Source organism: Schistocerca serialis, chromosome 3 (genome assembly GCF_023864345.2).
Source record: "Schistocerca serialis cubense isolate TAMUIC-IGC-003099 chromosome 3, iqSchSeri2.2, whole genome shotgun sequence".
In the NCBI taxonomy this organism is placed as follows: Eukaryota; Metazoa; Arthropoda; class Insecta; order Orthoptera; family Acrididae; genus Schistocerca; species Schistocerca serialis.
Window position 1 is genome coordinate 809,491,713 of NC_064640.1, and position 20,251 is coordinate 809,511,963.

A 20,251-nucleotide genomic window follows, 5' to 3' on the forward strand; every position below is an offset into this window, starting at 1 on the left:
GACCAATACCTTCAACTTATTACCCATAACCTATCCTTGTATATCGAAGATACCAACCTTTTCTTCCGACAACTCTGCACAGTTCCTGTACCTTTACCACATGGTGCCCTACTCATCACTTTTGATTCTGTTGTGGGTTGGCAAGAGAGCCAACCCATTATGAGAGGAAGCCGAAAGGTACGCGTTTTAGCTCACACAGGCTGGCGTGAGGTCTGGAACAGGTCAAGGAAATGAGACTAGCAAAAAAGGACGTAGCTGTGGAATACTTAACTTTAATCCATAAATGGTGAACATCGCTCTTGATGGTACATGTTTTACAGCATCAATAGTAACTGGTAATGGCGCCTTGCTAGGTTGTAGCAAATGTCGTAGCTGAAGGCTATGCTAAATATCGTCTCGGCAAATGAGAGCGTATTCTGTCAGTGAACCATCGCTAGCAAAGTGGGCTGTACAACTGGGCGAGTGCTAGGAAGTCTCTCTAGACCTGCCGTGTGGCGGCGCTCGGTCTACAATCACTGATAGTGGCGACATGTGGGTCCGACGTATACTACGGACCGCAGCCGATTTAAAGGCTACCACCTAGCAAGTGTGGTGTCTGGCGCTGACACCACAGATGCCACCTCCCTTTACACTAACATCCCTAATGTCCATGGCCTTGCCACTATTGAACACTACCTTACATAATGCCCAATGGATTCTAAACCTACAACTTCCTTCCTTGTCACCATGACCAAATATATCCTCACCCACAATTACTTCTTCTTTTAAGGTATCACCTACAAACAAACCCGGGGTACAGCAATGGGCACCCGCATGGCCCGATCCTATGCCAACCTATTCATGAGCCATCTACAGGAATCCCTTCTAACAACCCAGAATCCCAAACCACTCGCTTGGTTCAGTTTAATTGACAATATCTTTGTAATCTGGCCTGAGGGTGATTACATCCTATCCCTGTGCCTCCACACCTTCTCCCCCATTCGCTCCACCGGTCCCTCCTCAATTCCACAAGCCACTTTCCTCGATGTTGACCTCCACCTCAAGGAGGGGTACATCAGTACCTCCTCCATATAAAACCTACCAACCACCAGCAATACCTCAACTTTCACAGCTACCACCCATTGCATACCAAGAATTGCCTTCCATACGGCCTAGTCACCCATGACTGTCACATCTGTAGTGATCACCAGTCTCTCTCCAAAGATACCAAGGGTCTCATTGAGGTCTTCACAGACCATAAGTATGTTCCCAATCCTGTATAGAAACAGATCTCCCATGTCTTGTCTCTCCAGTCACTTACCACCTCCCACATTCCCATCGTACAACCACAAAAGAGCACTTCCCTCATAACTCAGTACCACCCAGGACTAGAGCAACTGAATCACATTCTCCGCCAGGGTTATGGCTTTCTCTTGTCATGCTCTGGTATGAGGAATATCCTACCCACTTCTCTCCCACCCCTCCCACAGTAGTGTTCCTTGACCATAGGTACTCAACCCCTGCTCCCAACATCTTGCCTCATGGCTCATATCCCCTGTAACAGACCTAGATGCAAGACCTGTTCCATACACCCTCCCACCAGTATCTACCAAAGTCCAGTCAGAAGTGTCACCTATCTCATCAAGGCAGGGTTACCAGCAAAGACACTCATTTGACATAAAACTAAGCTGCAACCACTGTGCTGCATTCTGCATGGGCATGACAGCCCACATCTGTCCACATTAAAGGCCATTAACAAACTGTGGTCCAGGGACAGCAGGACCACCCTGTTGCTGAACATGCTGTCCAACACAATGTGCTTCACTTCAGTGACTGCTTCACAGCCTGTGGCAGCTCGATCCTTCCTACCAACACCAGCTTTTCTGAACTGCACAATTGGTAACTCTCCCTGCAGTAATCCTATGTTCCTGTAACTCCCCAGGCCTCTGTCTTCACTAGTCCCTTTCCTTCACCCACCTACTCCCTTCCCTGCTCACACTCCAGCATTACACAGACTTCTTTTTCACCAATACATCGACTAGTCTCTCCCCTTTTCATTTTTTCCTCTCCTCTACTTCTATCCTTTTCCACTCCCCTCCCCTCCCCAGACCTTGCGACTGCACCTAGCAGCCCTTCCCTTTCCCCACAAGCAGCACTAAACCCTCCCCCACCCCTACCCTGCTATCCCAGAGATTTTAATCCACATACTATGGTTTAAGACTTCATAAAACTGACTGTCTAAAATTTAAGATTCTACTTATTTTGGTAGGGTATGGCATTGCTTCAACCATATTCTGCAACACAGTATTGACACACCATGTCAGTTCACCCTGCTGACAAGTTAGTGTTCATCATGCCAGTGTAGAAAGCTGAGAAATGGGAATATGACAGCTGGTATATGATATGAGCCGTCTCACAGCTTGTGAGGACTGGGGATGGGGGTATTTTCACAAGCCCACTGCAGCACCTCTCCATTCCTTTCTTACATCTTGCATTTCAGAGGACTGCAGTTCAAATCACCATTTGTCCATTCTGATTTAGCTTTTCTTTGGTTTCCCTAAGCTACTTAAGGCAAGATTGAGCTTGTGCTTCATTCCTCATGACCTTGTTGTCAACATGATGTTAATCACTAACCTTCCTACCTTCCTCTCTAGCTAGCCTAGATAATTACCATTCAGTATTAATGTTACCCATATGAATGATAAAAGCCAGAAACAGCACAGGTTGATGAATTTGTTCCCAAAGGTCTTCATGCCTGATAAGTTGCCTATACTAAGTATACACTTCTGTTGAAACGCATACTGAAGAGCTACTAGACACATCATGCCAGTCCCAAGAAGTCATGTGTGAGTCCACAGAGCTTCTTATAGCACCTAAATTAGACTTCCCACCTTCTACCTCCATCCAAATATTCAGAAATATAATCATTATGGCTGTCATATGGTAGATCATTTGAAACTATCCATTAATACATGTGTATGATTCTATATCTACATCTATACTCCCCAAGTTACCTTGTAGTACTTAGTGGAAGGTACTTCATGTACTGTTACCATTTCTCCTTTTTCCTGTTCTAATCACAAATGGGGTACAGTAAGATTGACTGTCAGTAAGTCTCTGTATGGGCTCAAAATCTGATTTTTCCATCATGACCACTTCAAAGGCTATGTCTAACATTTGAGTTGGATGAGGGTCTCCAAGACTCACACTTTCGAACTGAATCTGCCGCTCTTATTTACCTCTTCTGTATTTCCTCTATTAATCTGACAAGATAAGTGTTGCAAATTGACAAATGCTATTCGGTAATTAGTTGAACAAGAGTTTTATAAGCTCCCTCTTTTGTGGGCAAATTAACCTTCCTTATGATTCTTCCAATAAATCTCAGTCTGGTGTGTGTTTCTGATACAATTTTATGTAGCTGTTCCACTTTGACAATATTTGCAACCTGTTGCCAGAAGCTTTATCCTATAATCTGGTCAAAAGAAGTTTAGTATCAGATGAGACATCACACACGGTGTAAAAATAAACTTTTGAATGCCATTGTTTCTACACAGTATAATGGCACATACTGATGTAGGTGTTGTATGATTCTGGTCCGATTCATTATACGAAGGGATAAATTTTAGACCTTTGATGGAGAACAGCCATAAGCAATGTTCCCTAATTCAGACATTGCATGAGTGTAGTTGTGCACCACAGTGCAAATCTTTCTCCCGTTTCACATACCTCATCTGACATCTTAATTGTAGTTTGGATTTGTGAACAACTGATTATGGAGCCAGTGGCAGATCATCAATTTTTAAAAAAAATATTGGATGAAGTTTCAAGTTCTTTGCATTCCTGTGTTTGTACTCTCAGAATGACAGAGGAAATATTATAAAGGTGTTATTCGGGCTGGGATTAGGGAAAGAGTGGTGGAAATAATATAGTTGGTAAAGGCAGTATTAGCTTCCTCTTAAATTCAAATTAATAAATATTAATTTGAATTCAAGAAACTATTTGTAAATGATAAATGGTAGTAGTGATGATCACTCAGTCCATAAGGGATGCAGGAGAGTTTCTGTCAAGTCTAATATAGAAGAGAAGTATTGGTGCAAGAGCAAAGCAGTGTGGGTGGGTCGTGAGTAATACCTGGATTGCTCAGTTGATAGAGCAGTTGCCTGCAAAAGGCAAAGGTTCCGGTTTCCTGTCCCGGTCAAGCTCACAGTTTTAATCCACCTGGGGGTTCCATAAAGTCTTTGTTTGCACCTGTGCCTCCATGTTTAATTTATGGCTTGTCATGTGTTTTATACTTGAGTTAAACTTAATCACATTTATAGCAAACAACTTTTTACCAATACTGGTAGTTATTACAGTTTTAATGGTTTATCAAAGCAAGGATATTTAGTGATTTAGAAATTAAAATTTCTGTTAGGAATAAAATATTGTTGTTTTGGTACATCCTCATTTCTATGCACAGTGAAACCACCTGTAATTTGGATTATAATAGCCAGCCAAAAGGAAAATTAGTAGAGTCAGATATAGAAGTCTTTTTGTGTTTTAACAGTTTGAAATGGTTTTCACTACTGCTGGACGAGCAGAAATACTGCGAGCAAGTCAGAAAGATGAACTGGTGTCTGAAAAAATGCGATCACAGTTGGCAGAAGTGTTGCTAAGGACATTGGGTGAGTAACAGAGATTTTGTGCCTTTTAATGTTAAACTAAAAATGAACTCTCCTTGGATATATTGTTGTTTTCTTGAGGATATACGTAATACAGAATTCATTGTGAGCAATAACTTCCAAGTTTAGAGAGAGAGAGAGAGAGAGAGAGAGAGAGAGAGAGAGAGAGAGATAGTACACTCCTCCTGTTGCTATGATAAATGGAATATTCGTTTCTTTTTAATTCAGACACAGTTGCTTCATATGATACAAGTCATAACTGGCAACTGTGAACTTTGCAAAACTCAGAAACATAGTATTTTATGACTACAATATCAATGAATCACAGTTCGAATCAGTCAACTCTTACAAAAATGTGGGCATACGAATGTGCAGAAATACGAAATGGAATAGCCACATAGACTCAATTGTATGTAAAGCAAGTGGCAAACTCCAGTTGATTGGTAGGCTACTGGGAAAATGTTCAGTCTACAAAATTCTCAAGTAATCCACCCTAGAACACTAATAAATGTTTGGGACTCATACAAAATATGACTGATGTATACAGATAAGGGCAGCGTGAATAGTCAAGAGTCTATCTTATGGGACAGAGTTACAGAAATGCTCAAAAATTGGAAGTGGCAGACAGCTAAGGACAGATGTCAGTAATCTTTTGAAAGCCTATTGACAAAGTTTTAAGTACCAGCATTAAGTGAAGAATCTAGGAATAAATGACATGCTGCTGCATATCACTCCTGTAGGGACTGTGAAGACAAGATTAGACTAATGAAATTGGCTTAGAGGCATTTAAGGAGTAATACTTCTGCTGTCCATACAAAAATGCAAAGGAAAGAAACACAAATGTGTGTTACAAGCAGGAAGTAGCCTACACCATGTACTTCACAGTGATTTGCAGGGTATGGATGTAGGTTGTGAGATAGCAACTGCCAAATACAGCAGCTTAGATTGTTGTGCTGTTACAAGCCATGTCAGCAGTGCCTCTTGTCTTGATGGAGGTAAAAATTCCTGCTCTCAAACATCCCACAGTAAAATAATCTTAAAAGACTGTATGAGTTTGGATAATATTTCAGTAGTTCATGTTTGCTGAATCTTCAGATTAGTTTGTGACTCAGGAATAGCTTGTTTGCCACCCAGAGTAACAACTATTACTAGCATGTAATTGGCAATGATAGGAGAGGTGGTGAACCAGTCTGAGCTTATCAAACTTTATTTAGATGTTCATCACATAACAGGTACGAAGTGGTTAAACTGATGTCCATTATCTACAGCAGCAGAAAGTGTGACCCCCAAAGGCACAAATGCATGCTTGAACTGATTGTGGCATAGAATCAAATAGGCTCTGAATGTCACCCTGAGGAATTTCTAGCCATACCATAAATGCATGCTGTATCACTTTATGAAGACTGCTGGCTCGATGCCGTTATGAAAGTATATGTCTTTTCATCACACCCCAGACATGCTGTGTGGGAGACAAATCATGGTACCGAGCAGGCCAATCAAGGATCTGTACACTCATTCATTTTCAGCACTACTGATTGCAGTGGACATTGAGACATGCACTTGTTCACTCTGTCCTTACATAGGCATGCACCCTTATCCATCTAATGGCAAGTTGGGGGCTCAGCGTTCTTACAGGGACCGCATCTTCTTCTGTAGACAGTGGCGTTACAAGGCCTTCAACAGTTTTAATTTTCCAGCCTCCAGCTTATTATTCTTTTTGAATGTCCATTATACATACAGGCGAATAACAATTACTCCATGCTCTGCCAAAGAAATTAAGGATATAATTACCGTCCACAAAACCAAACTCTCTCACATTTTATAATGTCTCAGGTAAAGCACTAAAATCCTGTTCTCCACATATACGTGAAGTATTCCATTACATTACTATTACACATGATATTTCCAGACAAAATGAATTCTCAGACTCATTTACAAGAAAGATATTATGACAGGCATGAATAATTACCAACTAGTCTCAGTACTTAACTTCATCTCGAGCACTGGAAAAGATAAGGTACTTAGTCTCAATTTGGAAAGGATCTCACCATAAAACATGCTATTTTTTAGTTCACAAAGCAGATTATACAAAATTTAAAAAGCAAGATAATGCCAGGTAGCATTTTCTATAACTTGTCAAAAACAGTTGATTCTGCAGTTCACGGTATTCTCCTAGAGAAGCTAAATATTATGGTATCAGAAATCTTGTTGGTAACTGATTGTCATCCTATCTAGCTAAAAGGATACAGAATATTGCGTTAAGAAACTCGGGCAGTGTATAAAAGGAAACAGTCTGGTATCAGGTGCTGCAGAGGTTGAATGCCCACCGGAGGAGATGAAGCTCGATAGCCAATAGAGAGCACTACATCCGCACTGTGCTCACATCTCGCCATGTGAGTTTATTTATTTATTTACATGTCAAGTTCCGTAGGACCAAATTGAGGAGTAAATCTCCAAGGTCATGGAACGTGTCAGTACATGAACTTACAACATAAAAGTAATAACAGATAAAAATAAATGTTCATGAACCTGAAAGAAAATCAGTCCATAAGTTTAAGCAAACACTATCAGCAATACAATGAGAATCATCTTAATTTTTCAAGGAACTCCTCAACAGTGTGCTGGGCAATACCATTCCACACGGCTGGTATTTAGGCAGACACACAGGGCGCAGACAGTCACTTCAGTGCTCATGCTTGATGCCTATGGATCGCTCTTTGCTGTACTAGAACTTTTGGATAGCTACCTTGCATGTCACCCGGGTACTCCCTGTGGTTGCATCTTTGATTTGTCTCTCCAGTGCTCTTGATCTTGTTGTCATCACATCAGTGTTGCGCCTCATTGTCATAAGGTTGTTTGTCCTTGTCCTGATTTGTCGTCTCATCTGTAGTCTGTCTGTCACGTTTCGTTCTCCATACTGTTGGTTGTGTTGCTCTTCTGCTGGTGGCTCTCGACCTGGTGGCTTCCTCAGTTTCTGCATTCACCAACAAGTGCACTAATGTCTGGCTATTGTGGATCTAGCCATTGGTGATGAGGAAAAAAGAAATTATTTGAGGAAAAAAGAAATTATTTAGTAGCATCGATGCCCAATTGGCTCGCTTGCTGGAGCAACAGCAGCAGTTAATCCAGCAGCAGCAGCTCCAGTTCGACTAGTTACAAAAATTGCTTCAGCTTCAAGTGGACAGACTCAGAGTAGACAAGGCCCAGTTGCACCAGCCCTCAACATCCCCTGCTGCTGGCTCCTCCATATGTCCTCCATCATTCCCACCTTTCAATGATGCTATGGAGGACTGGGACACTGTACATGCCTCCAGTCTGTAGTTGCACTAGATGACTCTTTCATGCTGAAGTTGTTTCTCATACTCTGTATTTTTGACAAGGATATCCATTTTCAGGTGGACACTGGGGCCACCATCTCTGTAATGAGTCTGGCAACATATGCATGACTGGGCTCACCCAAGTTGTCTCCTCCCTCACAATGTGTGGTGGTAATAATAATAATAATAATAATAATGTCGTGTGATGATGGCCTCCCTTCAGGTAGACCGCTCGCCTGGTGCAAGTCTTTCGATTTGACGCCACTTCGGCAACTTGCGTGTAGATGGGGATGAAATGATGATGATTAGGACAATACAATACCCAGTCCCTGAGCGGGGAAAATCTCCGACCCAGCCAGGAATCGAACCCAGGCCCTTAGGATTGACAGCCTGTCACGCTGAGCACTTAGCTACCGGGGGCGGACATGTGTGGTGGTGTATGGGGGTAATTGTATCCCCCTTTGAGGGCAGTTCTTGGTTACAGCAGAATACGAAAAAATTAAACAGCTCATTATGTTATCCATTGTTGACCACCTATTGGCTACTAATATTTTCGGCCTCGACACCTTTCCAGTGTTTGGGTTTTCTATCTCTGATGATGTCAAGGTTGTATTCAATGCAGACCCTTTCCAGGAACTGGGAGATCTTTGCTTGAGGTTTGCATCAGTATTTAAGCTGGATTTGGCGTGGGCTTTGGGTTTTCAGGTATACATCACCCTTGAGCCAGATGCCACGCCTCGTTTTTGCCATGCGAGGCCCATTCCAGTGGCCGTATGTACTGCGGTGAAGCAGGAGCTGGATTGTCTACAGGCTGTTGGAGTTATCAAACCTGGAAAATCTAGCACATGGGTCACCCCCTCATCATTTGCAAGAAGCCTGATGGTTTCTTCAGTTATGTGGGGATTTCAAGGCTGTCATTTCAACTAAGTACCTGGGTGTTAAAGTTACAAACAACTTCAGTTGGAAAGACCACATAGATAATATTGTGGGGAAGGCGAGCCAAAGGTTGCGTTTTATTGGCAGGACACTTAGAAGATGCAACAAGTCCACTAAAGAGACAGCTTACACTACACTTGTTCGTCCTCTGTTAGAATATTGTTGCGCGGTGTGGGATCCTTATCAGGTGGGATTGACGGAGGACATCGAAAGGGTGCAAAAAAGGGCAGCTCGTTTTGTATTATCACGTAATAGGGGAGAGAGTGTGGCAGATATGATACGCGAGTTGGGATGGAAGTCATTAAAGCAAAGACGTTTTTCGTTGTGGCGAAATCTATTTATGAAATTTCAGTCACCAACTTTCTCTTCCGAATGCGAAAATATTTTGTTGAGCCCAACCTACATAGGTAGGAATGATCATCAAAATAAAATAAGAGAAATCAGAGCTCGAACAGAAAGGTTTAGGTGTTCGTTTTTCCCGCGCGCTGTTCTCGAGTGGAATGGTAGAGAGATAATATGATTGTGGTTCGATGAACCCTCTGCCAAGCACTTAAATGTGAATTGCAGAGTAATCATGTAGATGTAGATCAATGCTCAATCACTGGTTGAAGCTCATCCTTTACCTCAGACAGAAGACCGCCTTCCGAGACTTGCTGGTGGGGAACACTATTCAAAGATCGACCTTGCTGATGCTTACCTCCTGTTCCCTATAGATGAGGAATCTCAGAACATTGTTTTTGTCAAATTTCATGTACAATTTTTTAAGATGAAGTTCTCTCTCATTATGGATCACAGGCCCTTGGTTACCTTATTTGGGCCTCATTCAAACCTCTCAGAGCAAACAGTTCAACACTTACAGTGCTGGGTACTGTTTCTGAGTGCTTACATTTATACTATCCAGTTTAAGCCCACAGCACAACATTCTAATGCCAACACATTGTCGCATCTACCTGCTGTACTAGACCCAGATTTCGATCAACTTGAGATCCTCTGCTTCCACAGTGATACTGCACGGCAACATTCATTGGACGGTTTCCCATTATGACCACACGTGTCACTGCTACCACGTGGCACAACCACCAACTGAGGCAGGTTCTCTGATATGTGACCCATGGTTGGCTGTCCTTCCTCACCTGCCGGTTGATGACAAAGCTCCAACTGTGGAAACTAATTTTTCATGGGCTCCTGGTTGTCAGTGATGTTCTTCTCGTGGATACTGAGACTGACATACATCAGATGATCATTTATGCTGAACTACAGCCACAAGTCCTGTGCTTACCCCACTGGGGACACTTGGGTATGTCCCACATGAAAGTTTTGGCTCAGTGACATGTGTATAATAGTAATAATATAATGTAATAGCAATGCCAAGCAAATGGTCCTTGGCTGCACGGTGTGCACCCAGCAACAAGCAGCACCCCCAGAGTCATTTGCACCCTGCCCTACAGCGTGCTGTCCATAGGACAGCATCCATTCACTGATTTTCCAGGCCCATTTTTGGGCTCAGTGTGGTTGCTCATAGTGGATGCCTACTCCAAATACTGATATGTGGTACGCATGGTGTCCACCACAATTGACGCCACCCTCACTGCCTTGGCCCAGGTTTTGGCCATCAAAGGGTTACCCCACACTTTGGTTTCTGATAATGGCCCACAATTCATGTCATCTGCTTTCAAAGAGTTCTGTGTGTCCAATGGAATAAAACATATTCTCAGCCCTCTGTTCCATCCTTCCTTGAATGGTGGAGCAGAACATCTCATTCGGACCTTTAAGCAGCAAATGAAGAAGGCTGTCAAATTCTTTGCCACTTCCTCAAGCCTAACACTGGTTTTGAACACCTGTTGTATCACACTGACTGATGGTTGTAACCACACTGAGTTGCTCCATGGGCAGCAACCATGGACACTACATCGTCTTCTGATGCCACCCCCTCTCACATTCCACTCTTGGCTGTCCTGGCATTACGCACCTTGTGCCGCTGTGTGGACCCACTCTTACTAGACGAGAGTCCGGCAGCTTGGATGCCAGCAATAGTGGTGGAGACCCATTGGTGTCAAGTTACATCTGTCCAAACACAGAAGCAGCTTGAGCACCACCACCATCGGAGGAACCCTTCAGTGCCTTCACCTCCAGAGACATCACAGTGGACATCACAGATCACCATCCCTTTCCCCATCCGGTAGTCAACAGGTCCGAGTTGTCACCCATACGTTCTTCCCACGCCCCACTGCACCATCTGGGGCACTTCCACCCATACGCACCTGTTTTGGTGGTGGTGGGGGGGGGGGGCGCGGGGGGGGGGGGGGGGGCTGCTTAGGGCACGAACCTTGATAGCAATACGGGACACTGTGGCTGCACTGCGCTCACACAGCAAGTATGCTTCTGTTTCGCTACATGAGTGTGCCAGTATTTAGGCAGCTGCACAGTGCACAGCCAGTCAGTTCAGTGCTCACACTTTATACCTATGGATCACTCTTTACTGTTCTAGAACTTTTGGGTAACTACCTTGCATGTCATCCAGTCACTCTCTCTGGTTGCATCTTGGATTTATTTCTCCAATGCTCTTGATCTTATCATCATCATTGTTGTTCCGGCGTAAATTCAAGTGTCAGCATGCCTATCGGGAACGTTAGAACAGAGAGGGCTTTGAAGAAGACGTCAGTCAATTGCACATGGACCGACCCCTCTCTAGAACGACTATGCGATGGCAGTGCCCTCTATGCGAAGAGAACAGTACACCTGACTGGTTGCGGCCCAGTTGAAGACTAGCCTGTTCTACAAGTTCTATAGCACTGATTTCAAGAATAGCATCAAGACTAGTCCTTTCGCTTCTACCATGTAGCATTGTCTATACTGAAGAGATTTATTGTTTGACTGTCACCCTTTGCTCATGACACATCTGTATTTCACAAAGTTAAGTGTTGTAATCATTTCCTTTAGTAATAAACTTCATTAATACGATTTTCTTGAATTGTTCTCTAGCAATCCAAGGAAGCAGGTTTCCTAGGCACTCGATATTTGATGAGTTTAGGCAGGATACAACAGTTGCAGTGACTGCTTTGCATAGTGCGTCATTGTCATAAGGTGGTTGTCTGTTGTCTTCTCTGTAGTCTGTTTGTTACATTTCATTTTCTGCACCAATGGTTGGGTTACTCTTCCGCAGGAGACTTTCCCACCAGGCAGCTCCCTCCATTTGTACATTCATCTATGTGTGCACTGATTACAACTACCGCGAATATAGCAAACAGCATGTCTAGAATAGGGGCTAATCACTACAGGTGTAACTCAAGAATTGATATTGGATCCACTCTAGTTCTTCTTTTGTCATATATGTAGGAAGTACGAATATTTCACCTTTACTGCTGACGCAAATAACAGGTGCTGCTGTGAAACGGGCAATTTGGCAACCATGGAAATATGCTAGAAATCAGAAAGTGGGAATTGTGCCATCTGGACAACAAACATTTGCCTCTAATCCCTAATTTCAGTGTTCAGTCAATATGGCGTTGTGGACCGATGAACAATGTGCTGTTGCCATGAAGGTGTTTTACAAAACCAGTGACGGCTATGTGGCTGCGCAGTGTGTATTTCATGCTCATTACAAGCTTGCCCATCATGCCCCAGTCTCGTTGGCACATGCTATCAAAGTAGGGATACAGAACTTTGAGGAAATGGAAATGGGTGATACAGTGTGAAAGGGGGATGGAAATTGAAAACACATGTGCACATCAGAGAGTGTTACAAGAGTGGAAGAGGCCTTCAGCCAAAGTTCTGGGCATTCTGCACCTAAGCATGCAATGCAGCTTGATATATCGGATCTCAGTGTACAGTGGCGAGTACTGCACACGGAGCTGCAATGCCACCCATACAGATTTCAGATAGTGCAAAAACTGAATGCGGACAACATCCCAAAGAGACTACTCTTTTGCCTGGAGTTGTTGGAACTTGTGAATGACAACCCAGGCCTGTGCTACAATTTGATTGTGGGTGATGAGGCCAATTTTTATGTGTAAGGCTTTGTTAACAAGCAAAACTTTAGATACTGGTCACACAAAAATCCTGAAATGCTTCATGAAACACCATTTCACTATTGAAGAGTGGTAGTGTGGTGTGGCATATCCTCATTTGAAACCATGGGCTCCCTTTGGAAGAAGGAAAAAAAAAGTAAGAAAAAAAAGACAACTGTACCCAGTGCTATTACTGTGGGTGTATAGAATATTATGTTCACGTGTTGAACATTTCGTAGTGTGGCAGCTTGCTGATCTTCCTGTAACTGCAAACACATTCTTCCAAAAAGATGGGGCCACTTGCCAAACCTCACAGCATGTAATAGAACATCTTTCCTGGTCAGGTCATCTCCAAGAACAGGGATATTTCCTGGCCTCTAAGATCCCAGACCTTTCAGCATGTGATATTTTTCTTTCGGGTCATTTGAAATCTCGGATCTTTTGGTGTGATCCACCACACACCATCTAGAAACTGAAGGATCAAATTCTAGAGGAAGTTACTTGAATTCCGGTGCCAGTCTTGAAAGATGTGAAAGAAAATGATGGCCATCTGCATGATGTCTTTTTCATGTGATGGGCATTTTAAATTGCAAGCTTTGTAAATTCATGCTGTATTTCTTTTATATAACTGTGAATACATTTGTATTGTTGATGGAAGTTTCAAAATTGCCCATTTCACTTCTGTACCTTTTATTATAATCAAGCCTAGTGCAGTAACTTCAATACTTGGAAATGTAAATAATATTTTCCAGAAAATTAATAACTGCTCTGTCATTGAATTTAGAAAAAAAACACAAAATGTGGAATTGAATGCTGCACAACTGTAGACCAGACCATTAGAAGTAATGCAAGAGGGTAAATCAGTAAATGAAATATAATGTTCAAAATTCTTAGATTTTTATGTTGATATGAACCTGGACCCCCCCCCATGAACCATGGACCTTGCTTGCCATTGGTGGGGAGGCTTGCGCGCCTCAGCGATACAGATAGCCGGCCGTACTGTACGTGCAACCACAACGGAGGGGTATCTGTTGAGAGGCCAGACAAACGTGTGGTTCCTGAAGAGGGGCAGCAGCCTTTTCAGTAGTTGCAAGGGCAACAGTCTGGATGATTGACTGATCTGGCCTTGTAACAATAACCAAAACGGCCTTGCTGTGCTGGTACTGCGAACGGCTGAAAGCAAGGCGAAACTACGGCTGTAATTTTTCCCGAGGGCATGCAGCTTTACTGTATGATTAAATGATGATGGCGTCCTCTTGGGTAAAATATTCTGGAGGTAAAATAGTCCCCCATTCGGATCTCTGGGCGGGGACTACTCAGGAGGACATCGTTATCAGGAGAAAGAAAACTGGTGTTCTACAGATCGGAGCGTGGAATGTCAGATCCCTTAATCGGGTAGGTAGGTTAGAAAATTTAAAAAGGGAAATGGATAGGTTGAAGTTAGATATAGTGGGAATTAGTGAAGTTCAGTGGCAGGAGGAACAAGACTTCTGGTCAAGGTGACTACAGGGTTATAAACACAAAATCAAATAGGGGTAATGCAGGAACAGGTTTAATAATGAATAGGAAAATAGGAATGCGGGTAAGCTACTACAAACAGCATAGTGAACGCATTATTATGGCCAAGATAGATACGAAGCCCACACCTACTACAGTAGTACAAGTTTATATGCCAACTAGCTCTGCAGATGATGAACAAATTGAAGAAATGTATGATGAAATAAAAGAAATTATTCAGATAGTGAAGGGTGATGAAAATTTAATAGTCATGGATGACTGTAATTCGGTAGTAGGAAAAGGGAGAGAAGGAAACATAGTAGGTGAATATGGATTGGGGCTAAGAAATGAAAGAGGAAGCCGCCTGGTAGAATTTTGCACAGAGCACAACTTAATCATAGCTAACACTTGGTTCAAGAATCATAAAAGAAGGTTGTATACATGGAAGAATCCTGGCGATACTGACAAGTTTCAGATAGATTATATAATGGTAAGACAGAGATGTAGGAACCAGGTTTTAAATTGTAAGACATTTCCAGGGGCAGATGTGGACTCTGACCACAATCTATTGGTTATGACCTGTAGATTAAAACTGAAGAAACTGCAAAAAGGTGGGAATTTAAGGAGATGGGACCTGGATAAACTGAAAGAACCAGAGGTTGTACAGAGTTTCCGGGAGAGCATAAGGGAACAATTGACAGGAAAGGGGGAAAGAAATACAGTAGAAGAGGAATGGGTAGCTCTGCGGGATGAAGTAGTGAAGGCAGCAGAGGATCAAGTAGGTAAAAAGACGAGGGCTAGTAGAAATCCTTGGGTAACAGAAGAAATATTGAATTTAATTGATGAAAGGAGAAAATATAAAAATGCAGTAAATGAAGCAGGCAAAAAGGAATACAAACGTCTCAAAAATGAGATCGACAGGAAGCGCAAAATGGCTAAGCAGGGATGGCTAGAGGACAAATGTAAGGATGTAGAGGCTTATCTCACTAGGGTAAGATAGATACTGCCTACAGGAAAATTAAAGAGACCTTTGGAGATAAGAGAGCCACTTGTATGAACATCAAGAGCTCAGATGGAAACCCAGTTCTAAGCAAAGAAGGGAAAGCAGAAAAGTGGAAGGAGTATATAGAGGGTCTATACAAGAGCGATGTACTTGAGGACAATATTATGGAAATGGAAGAGGATGTAGATGAAGAAGAAATTGGAGATACGATACTGCGTGAAGAGTTTGATAGAGCACTGAAAGACCTAAATCGAAACAATGCCCCCGGAGTGGACAACATTCCATTGGAACTACTGACGGCCTAGGGAGAACCAGTCCTGACAAAACTCTACGATCTGGTGAGCAAGATGTATGGAACAGGCGAAATACCCTCAGACTTCAAGAAGAATATAATAATTCCAATCCCAAAGAAAGCAGGTGTTGACAGATGTGAAAATTACCGAACTATCAGTTTAATAAGTCACAGCTGCAAAATACTAACATGAATTCTTTACAGACGAATGGAAAAACTAGTAGAAGCCGACCTCGGGGGAGATCAGTTTGGATTCCGTAGAAATGTTGGAACACGTGAGGCAATACTGACCCTACGACTTACCTTAGAAGCTAGATTAAGGAATGGCAAACCTACATTTCTAGCATTTGTAGACTTAGAGAAAGCTTTTGCCAATGTTGACTGGAATACTTTCTTTCAAATTCTGAAGGTGGCAGAGGTAAAATACAGGGAGCGAAAGGCTATTTACAATTTGTACAGAAACCAGATGGCAGTTATAAGAGTTGAGGGACATGAAAGGGAAGCAGTTGTTGGGAAGGGAGTGAGATAGGGTTGTAGCCTGTCCCCGATGTTATTCAATCTGTGTATTGAGCAAGCAGTGAAGGAAACAGAAGAAAATTTTGGAGTAGGTATTAAAATCCATGGAGAAGAAATAAAAACTTTGAGGTTCGCCGATGACATTGTAATTCTGTCAGAGACAGCAAAGGACTTGGAAGAGTAGTTGAACGGAATGGATAGTGTCTTGAAAGGAGGATATAAGATGAACATCAACAAAAGCAAAACGAGGATAATGGAATGTGGTTGAATTAAGTCAAGTGATGCTGAGGGAATTAGATTAGGAAATGAGACGCTGAAAGTAGTAAAGGAGTTTTGCTATTTGGGGAGCAAAATAACTGATGATGGTCGAAGTAGAGAGCATATAAAATGTAGACTGGCAATGGCAAGGAAAGCGTTTCTGAAGAAGAGAAATTTGTTAACATCGAGTATAGATTTAAGTGTCAGGAAGTCGTTTCTGAAAGTATATGTATGGGGTGTATGGAAGTGAAACATGGACGATAAATAGTTTGGACAAGAAGAGAATAGAAGCTTTCGAAATGTGGTGCTACAAAAGAACGCTGAAGATTAGATGGGTAGATCACATAACTAATGAGGAAGTATTGAATAGGATTGGGGAGAAGAGAAGTTTGTGGCACAACTTGACCAGAAGAAGGGATCGGTTGGTAGGACATGTTGTGAGGCATCAAGGGATCACCAATTTAGTATTGGAGGGCAGTGTGGAGGGTAAAAATCGTAGAGGGAGACCAAGAGATGAATACACTAAGCAGATTCAGAAGGATGTAGGTTGCAGTAGGTACTGGTAGATGAAGAAGCTTGCACAGGATAGAGTAGCATGGAGAGCTGCATCAAACCAGTCTCAGTACTGAAGACCACAACAACAACAATGAACCTGAAATGGAAGTCATATGTTATGGATCTTAAACATCAAAGCTATGCAGTTCTTGCTTTACTGATAATGTCAAATCTTGGGGATGAAAATGTCAAACAGTTCATTTAATTGCCATATTTCATTCAATGTGTTATGGCATCATATTCTGTGGTGAATCATCACGGAGGCAAAAAAAAAAAAAAAAAAAAAAAGAGAGAGAACCATCTTTGTCACACAGAAGCATGTAATAAAGATAACATGGTGTTGAGGTGTCGACTCTATTCCGTCTTGGGGACAGCTCTTTAAGCAGTTGGGCATGTTGACAACGGCATCACAGTACATCTATTCCCCTGTGTAATTTATTGTCAACAATCAATCCAGTTTCAAAACAACAGTATCGTTCATAAATATAATACTAGAAGGAGAAATGATTTACACTATCCATCACTCAGCCTCAGTGTGGCACAGAAAGGAGGGAAGTATATAGCTATAAAAATGTTTCACCATCTATCCAGTATGAAAATAATTTAATCGATTGTAAATTAACTTCTAACAAAAACTGAAATCATCTGCGTGACAATTCCTTGTACTCCATAGTTAGTTTTAGTTAACTGTAAATTGCTGAAACTAAGCAACTAACCTGTTTCTGAGACAGATTGTGGTGACACTCCGCCTGGATTTCAGCTGTTGTCATCCATGTATTAGTCACAGCAAGATGAATGATCCTACTATCTTCTCATAGTGTAATGCCTTTTGAAGGACTTCTGCCTATTCTTCTTGCCATACTTGTCCTGAGCTAATGTCATCACCACTCATTCTGCAATCATTGCACTACAGTCAACTGTCTGTGCAGTCTGTCGAAGCAATACTCCCATGTCCCTCCAGCTAGTGATTCCACTTTCTTCTAAGTCCAAAAGCTGGAATAGCATATTCTTTGGGCGTATTGTGTTGTGAACTCCACCCGAAAAGTTCCAATAACTTAAGGCGCACTCAGTAGTGATCATGTGTTTACATCGTTCTTTATCGCCAAGAATGGCTTCTCTATACTGAAAATAAGTCACACAAAGACAAAATTTTGATTAACAAACTCCACCAGCATGGAAATACTGAAATATCAATTTGATAACCTTCAGTCGAGGTCAACTTGTCCTATATCACTTTACACTTAGGTGACAAAAGTCTTGGGATAGCAATATGCACATATACAGGTGGCTGAACTATCGCATACACAAACAGTGAAAAGGAATACAGCACTAACCTGACTATAGCAGATGTTGAAAGTGACCACCATTCATCTCTTGGCTTTTTTGGGCTCTAGTCAGCAAATTTCTGAATGCGGATTGAAGCTGCTGTTGGAATTGCTGCAATCTCATTTTAAATGTTCTACTACAGTTCTTAAAGACTATGATGGTTGTTGTGACACATCTTAGACTTGAAGCCTCCCCACACAAAGTAATCACTTGCTGACAGATCAGGTGACCTCGGTGGCCAGCTAGGGCCATGACTACACTGACGTCTGGCTGACAATGTGCCATGTCACCGAGCCACAATTTTTCGCAATTGGTTTGAAGGATATTCTGGACAATTCGAGTGAATGATTTGGACAACCATTGAAACATTTGTGAGACATAATCAAGAGGTCAGTTCGTGCACAAAATCATGCATCAGCAACACTTTTGCAATTATGGACAGCTATAGAGGCAGCATGGCTCAGTGTTTTTGCAGAGGACTTCCAACAACTTCTTGAGTCAACGCCACATTGAGTTTTTGCTCTTTGCTGGGCAAAAGAAGTCTGACACAATATTAGGAGATATCCCATGACTTTTGTCACCTCAGTGTATGCTTTGCTAAGTTTCTACCTTGAACTGAACACCACATTTTGTGTGTAGTAAAAGTGTTGGAGTGAACGCATTATTGTGGCCAAGATAGACACGAAGCCCATGCCCACTACAGTAGTACAAGTTTATATGCCAAGTAGCTCTGCAGGTGATGAAGAAATTGATGAAATGTATGATGAGATAAAAGAAATTATTCAGCTAGTGAAGGGAGATGAAAATTTAATAGTCATGGGTGACTGGAATTCGAGAGTAGGTAAAGGGAGAGAAGGAAACATAGTAGGTGAATATGGATTGGGAGTAAGAAATGAAAGAGGAAGCCGTCTGGTAGAATTTTGCACAGAGCATAACTTAATCATAGCTAACACGTGGTTTAAGAATCATAAAAGAAGGTTGTATACATGGAAGAATCCTGGACATACTAGAAGGTATCAGATTATATAATCGTAAGACAGAGATTTAGGAACCAGGTTCTAAATTGTAAGACATTTCCAGGGGCAGATGTGGACTCTGACCACAATCTATTGGTTATGAACTGTAGATTAAAACTGAAGAAACTGCAAAAAGGTGGGAATTTAAGGAGATGGGACCTGGATAAACTGAAAGAACCAGAGGTTGTACAGAGTTTCCGGGAGAGCATAAGGAAACAATTGACAGGAATGGGGGAAAGAAATACAGTAGAAGAAGAATGGGTAGCTTTGAGGGATGAAATAGTGAAGGCAGCAGAAGATCAAGTAGGTAAAAAGTCGAGGGCTAGTAGAAATCCTTGGGTAACAGAAGAAATACTGAATTTAATTGATGAAAGGAGAAAATACAAAAATGCAGTAAGTGAAGCAGGCAAAAAGGAATACAAACGTCTCAAAAATGAGATCGACAGGAAGTACAAAATGGCTAAGCAGGGATGGCTTATCTCACTAGGGGTAAGATAGATACTGCCTACAGGAAAATTAAAGAGACCTTTGGAGAAAAGAGAGCCATTTGTATGAATATCAAGAGTTCAGATGGAAACCCAGTTCTAAGCAAAGAAGGGAAAGCAGAAAGGTGGAAGGAGTATATAGAGGGTCTATACAAGAGCGATGCACTTGAGGACAATATTATGGAAATGGAAGAGGATATAGGTGAAGATGAAATGGGAGATACGATACTGCGTGAAGAGTTTGACAGAGCACTGAAAGACCTGAGTCAAAACAAGGCCCCGGGAGTAGATAACATTCCATTAGAACTACTGACGGCCTTGGGAGAACCAGTCCTGACAAAACTCTACGATCTGGTGAGCAAGATGTATGAGACAGGTGAAATACCCTCAGACTTCAAGAAGA

General features: G+C 42.1%; 1 protein-coding gene across 3 annotated transcripts in view; it reads left to right on the forward strand.

The window, feature by feature from the left end:
• The window catches only part of LOC126470663 (peroxisome biogenesis factor 10-like), a 123,382-nt gene that overhangs the window by 17,718 nt on the left and 85,413 nt on the right, over positions 1–20,251 (forward strand). For all 3 annotated transcript variants that reach the window (XM_050098654.1, XM_050098655.1, XM_050098657.1), the window contains exon 2: positions 4,526–4,643. In XM_050098654.1, the coding sequence (XP_049954611.1) occupies positions 4,532–4,643 (112 nt within the window). In that variant the 5' untranslated portion in view covers positions 4,526–4,531. The remainder of the gene's footprint in view (positions 1–4,525; positions 4,644–20,251) is intronic.